This window comes from Anser anser (genome assembly GCF_964211835.1).
Source record: "Anser anser genome assembly, chromosome: 9".
In the NCBI taxonomy this organism is placed as follows: Eukaryota; Metazoa; Chordata; class Aves; order Anseriformes; family Anatidae; genus Anser; species Anser anser.
Window position 1 is genome coordinate 21,373,439 of NC_139729.1, and position 5,827 is coordinate 21,379,265.

At 39.5% G+C, this 5,827-nt stretch overlaps 1 protein-coding gene across 4 annotated transcripts in view; it reads left to right on the plus strand.

Annotated features, from left to right (window-relative positions):
* GNB4 (G protein subunit beta 4) overlaps positions 1-5,186 on the plus strand; it is a 29,408-nt gene extending 24,222 nt beyond the window's left edge. For all 4 annotated transcript variants that reach the window (XM_083848642.1, XM_083848643.1, XM_083848644.1 and 1 more), the window contains exon 10: positions 210-5,186. In XM_083848642.1, coding sequence (XP_083704768.1) covers positions 210-316 — 107 coding nt within the window. In that variant the 3' untranslated portion in view covers positions 317-5,186. The remainder of the gene's footprint in view (positions 1-209) is intronic.
* Positions 5,187-5,827: the final 641 nt, after the last annotated feature.

Consider the following 5,827-nt stretch of genomic DNA (forward strand, 5'->3'; position numbering starts at 1 on the left):
TTGGTTCCCTTTAGCACTGTAACACCTCGTTGCTGTGTTTCCTGATACAGCTGCTCTCATTATGGTTCTTGAGGGTAAAGAAAAAGGATGCTTGGATGTTCAGTTACATCTTTTTTAGCATGTTTGAAGACTTACCTGGGAGGGCAGAGTAGCAGCTGAAGTCATTGACCCCCTGTGAATGTTAACTTTCAACACTTCTTCTTTTCCAGGTGTCCTTGCTGGCCATGACAACCGTGTCAGCTGTTTAGGTGTAACCGATGATGGCATGGCTGTAGCTACAGGGTCTTGGGACAGTTTTCTCAGAATCTGGAATTAACTGGGAGCCAAACATGTACATTCTCCATTTGAGATCTGGAGAGATCAATGCTGCAGCCTATAGCTGTGAAATAACATTTCTACCTTGTATTTGCAGGTGAAGTTTTTCTATTCACTGATTATTACACAAAAAGGCTTTCTGTAAACTAGAAAAAAAAATCAAGTGAAGAAATAGGGGAGGGGGGAAGAAATCACTGACTTTTTAAAAGGGGCCAGCACACATAATCATGGTGACCGACAAACTAAGAGCCAGTCTTTTTGTTTTTGGTGGTTTGGTTAGATTGTCCTTGAAGGGTTTTTGCTTGTGCTCAGTCTGCTAATCCTGTACTTTTTTTGTACATAACAGAATATACACATTATAGCAGCCAATCATGTAACATTTGTCTGTATGTAAAGAAATATGTTTGCATTTTTTAAAGAACTACATTTATAGCTTTGCTTTAACCTGAGATGTCACTTCTGAGTTTTGTAGTGGATAAACTAGATTGCTGTTTTAAATGTTTTTGTGAATTTACTGTAGATAAAGTGAAGCCAATGGTATGTATGTGTTTTTATAATGGAAGGCATTTGAATTTTTTTTAGAGGCCCTGGAGACTCCCAGTTAATACCTACCGCCTTATTCACTCACTTCTTGACCTGCTTGCCTATTTTTAATTGTGGGGGTTCTTCCTTAAGCCAGTGGTTCCTGGTTCATCCATTGGCAGTCATGGCCTCCAAACACCAAGGAGTTAATGCCAGGCAGACTTGCAACAACAGAGAAAATATATGTAAAAAAAGTCCAGTTCCAGAAGTATTAGCTTCCTTGCTGCAGCTTTCCACATCAGTTATGCCACCCAGGCCTTGGGTATGGAAACCAAGTGACCTGCATTGCTGTCGTTAAGTGGCTGAGTGCTTTTCCTTTTGACAGTTCAGCTCTAACTAACTGAGGTAGTTTTGGCCTGTCACAAGCTCTAGCTGATTTGCCCTAGGGAAATGATTTGGCACGACACTCGGTGTGCAGAAAGCAGCGTGTTTGCAGAGCCTGCTCAGCTACCACCATGAACTGAGAAATTCAAGAGGACTTTGCTTAGAATCCTAAGGAAGATTTGAATGTGCAGTTAATCCCCTATAATTCCCCTCCAAACTGGGGGATTGCCAAAGCATACCACAACCAAAAGCGCTTGTTGTCAGTTATGTGCGGTGTGAATTACAAAAGGAATTGTGTAACCTAAACCAAACCAAATAACCTTACTTACCTGCGTGACCCTTCAGAACTCGGTCCTCTGAAGTTAGTGACTCGCTTGTTCCGCTGTGGTCACAGCGGTCTGTGCCACGGCGGCCTGTTAGATGCCGGTCGTTCTGCAGTTCTGCCACTGTAAGTAGCCATTGCCTCCCCTCCTCCTGATTTATTCTGATTTTGATGTCAGTTGCTTATAAATGACAGGTTCAGGTCAAGTACAGCCGAGTGTAGGTACAGGAAAATCGGGTGACTGACGTCCATCTGAAACTACCCAGGAAGGGCGTTTAACTTTTTGGTGCCTGGCAGCGTGCCTGCGCTTGCAATGGATGTTCTCTGGGGAATCTAAAAGTCTGTTGGCTTTTTTTAAGTGACTTATTTTAAATATATATGAATTTTAAATTACCGGGTTGGAAGGTAATGTTCATCCGCCCTCATCTGAAGATATGGGGAGTCTGGGTATCTCTGGGTCAGGTAGTAAATATAAGTGCCCAGTATTTTGTAATATACCAAAACAGATTTGTGGCTGAGGTGACTATTTGTCAAGCTTCTGACGTTTGTAATCCTAAATTTCAGTACTTCCAAACTGTGCCTGTAAACTTGCCATGTCTGTAATGGTGAAGGTGCCAATAAATGTACCAATCACAGTAAATTCACTTAAAAAATAAATTTAAAAGAAAAAAAGCACATCTTGTGCTGAAAAAGTGTACATTTACTAACAGCAGATTGTGGTGTAGGACCAAAATCACCCTATATTGTATGTCACAGGAATTCCTCAGCATTTTGCTTTATGATCTGTCTGCATTAACAGAACTATTGCGGATACTTGTTCCTCTTTTAAGTAAGCATCTCTTTGGGATCATGCAGATTCGGTTTAATTTTTAGTGGTGCATTTAATTATTTTTATTTTATTTTATTTTTTTTACTCACAGCTGCCTTGAGTGAATTCTGAAAATTTGTTACTATGGAATTTTAAGAAAATATTCTTTTTCTAAAAAAAGTGGTTTCCATAGAAGTGTGTTTTGAACCAATTTCCTAGTCAACACTGTTGCCAAGACAGGTGCCATTTTTACATTCAGGTGTTAGAACTAGTTTCTACTTGTGAAGCTCCAAACCCAATTTTACAAATGTATATAACTTTTCTTAAAAGTTTGGGTAGACTGTAAACACGGTAATGGCTCTTGTACAGGTATTACTGCAATTAAGTTCAGTATCGGTGTCTGATGAATTGTCTGTTGGATTCAGCTGCTTTTAAAATAGCTAATAAGGAATGCCAACCACTTGCTAATGAGGTTTCCAAAAGCGTCATACAAATATCTGCCAGCTTTTGCTGTTTGGTTAACCGGTTTCTGTAGTGCTGCAGGTCCCGAGGTGCCTCTTGTATTGGCGCACAAGGAAGGGTGGAAGAAGCCTCAGCACAGCTGTGGAAACAGGATCTGGGATGCTGCTTGGGAACTTGTAGCGCGCTTGTGATAGATCCTGCCAAGGTGATGTTTGCTGTTTAATTACTGTCCTGTACATCATTTAGAACTTTACTTAAACAAAAAGCCTCCAGGCTTGGTGTAACACATTGTTACTGTATGAGGCCAGATAATGACCTTGCACAAGCTGTGGTATTTCCTTTTTTAAAACGGTTATCATTGGTGAACTTGTAAGATGGATGCACTCCCTGAAATAGATGTGGCTTAATGGTAAAAGCTCAAACTCCTCTAACATGAGAAAGTTAAGAAAATGACCCCTTGTAGGTTTTACTTAAAAGATGTGATTCTGAGCTTTGCATCTCACAGAAAATGGTATATATACGTCTGTAGTTTAATGTAAGCTCAAGTGCAGCTTGTGCCATTTCTAACTGCAGCCATGACAGTGCACTCGATGTACAACAGATTTTGCAGCACTAGTGGGTACATCTTAGGCTGTAAAAGTTTGTTGTCAAACTGCATCATTATCTGAATTTCAAATACGTTGTGTAATTACAGAAATGTAGTGACTGAGACCATTGTGCCAAAACAGTTGGTAGCAAAGTAACTTGTTCCCAGCCTCTCTTCTATCTAAGGCTACTGGTCATGGCTTGGAAACGGAACTCTGTGCTTTGTGTAGCAGGATTGATTTTGTTCAGGTACAGTTATTTTTTGTTGGCATAGTCTAATGTTGATTTAACTTTGCAATAGAGAATACTAATTAGGCAAGCACCCAACTTGGGCTTGTTGTCACGTAAGTCAGACATCTATTTATTGGTGGGGATGTTATTGGTTGAGATTCTGGAAACCACAAAAAGCTTTTACATGGCATCTTGCTGATGTACACGTACTTACTACAGTAATGTGGGCCTGTTTCCATCTGTCTCCAGACCTTTTTTCTTCCAAGCATTGCTATCATCTGCCTCGCTAAATTGCAGATACGCATGGTATCTGGCAGAACCGATAGTTACTAAGTTGACACCGATGTAGACCATTTGAAATGGAACGTGGATTCAATAGGCTTTTCCCCAGCCTAAGGAGGGCCTGACCTTGACCTGGCAAAGCTGAATCGCTGTACCAGCTGGTCCTCGTGTGCTTACTGTAATGCATGGATTGGAACTAGTTAACTCTTCAGTTAGTGTAACCGCGTGTCCCACGATGAAGTTCACGTTACTTTAAGGTGGAATGAAAACATTGTGAAAACATTCCAGGCGTGCTTAGTCTTTCCTCTTTGAGGACACTGTCACCTCCACTAGGTTTAGTGCTGTGCTTTAAGATGTTGGTGAGAATAAGTATTGGCTAATTCAAATAGTTGGTATAAATGGTTGTGTAGCAGAATGACTGATTTTTGAGATAGCATTTCCTGTAAAAGTAATTAAGCATGGGTTGATGGTGCACTTTGTATACAGTAATCTGGCATGCATGCTGGTAAACTACTTCCTACACTTCAGAGGCACCACAAGCCTTTTTATCCAATTGCTGGTTATGTAAAATACATGCAGAATGTTAATGCAGTGTTGTTATGGTAAATGTGTGAACAGTGTTACTAATTGATATAACTGATAACAGATTACATGTGCCTGACATTCTTATACCACACAGTATGTTTAGGTTTAACTAATATGGACTTCGGTGGAATAGTCTTAGATATTTCAAGCCTTTGTTTTACTTACACAATGGTGCTCTATTTGTGTTTTTCTCCTTTTTTTTCTCTTAAAAAATAAAAGCATCTGAACACTTGTAGTACATATTACATCCAAAGGAGTCCAAAACAACAAAAAAAAATGCTTCTAATCATGCTTGATTTTAATTTGCCTTTAGTTTCCAGCATTTCTCATCAGCTAGGTTTCTTTTCTTTTCTTTTTTTTTTTTAACTTGTTGCTGACTACTTTGGAAAACTTCAGTAATGTTACCAATTATGAAGTGATTCTGCACTGCCTTTGGATCGTGTATGTATACAGAAACAGTCTTAAAGCTTTTATTTAAGCTATTAAAAAAACCAGGGACTTGTGCCATTTGTTCTTTAACAGTGCTGTTGTAAAAAGACTTCCCTGTGAAAAAAAATGACTTGCTATGAACTCTGTTTATAGCTTTTTTTTTTCCACAATGGATCTTTTCTTTGTATTTGTACAGTGGCTCAGTGAAAGATGTTGCCATGAGTTGATATTGTAACCAATAAACAAGTGCTTTTAACCAGACTGTGTCACATGCGAATGCTTTATTTAATGGCAATTGTCACCTGTCCTAAAAATTAAAATTCTTCCAGAGGCAGTGGCTGTGATGTGGATAGATCAACGACATCAACCCATCTTGCTTTTGGTGAGCTTGTTGCAGTGACCTGCGGTGTATGCGTGTTGAACAGCAGAATGTTACGCGAGTAACTTGCCCTTATGAACAAATGATTAAGGTGATTTTTTTTTCCCCTCAAAGGACTGTGGCTTTTTTTTTTTCAGCCTAAGAGGCTGAATAAAGTCAAGGGCCTGCTAATACTACAATAAAGGGAGCTGGAAGTTAGCCACCAGTCCTGGAGTGGAAAAACTAGCCTTTACAACATTTACTCATTCTTAATATCAGAACTCCCGTTACACAGTGCTGCTCCCTTAAGGAACAGCCATTTTCCAGTTCTGCATTTTGTCAAGTCTGTAGCGCTAATTATTTTCTCCAAACCCCCAAATACAATGCACAGCTTGCTTGTCTGCTGGAGGAAAAAAAAGAAAAAAAACATAAAACTTAACCTCAAATTTGTAGGTTTTGTCCTATAGTGTACACATGGAAAACATGGTAACAGTGGCATGACTTTTCACATTTGAGACAGCTGTCAAATAATTTTACTAGAGCA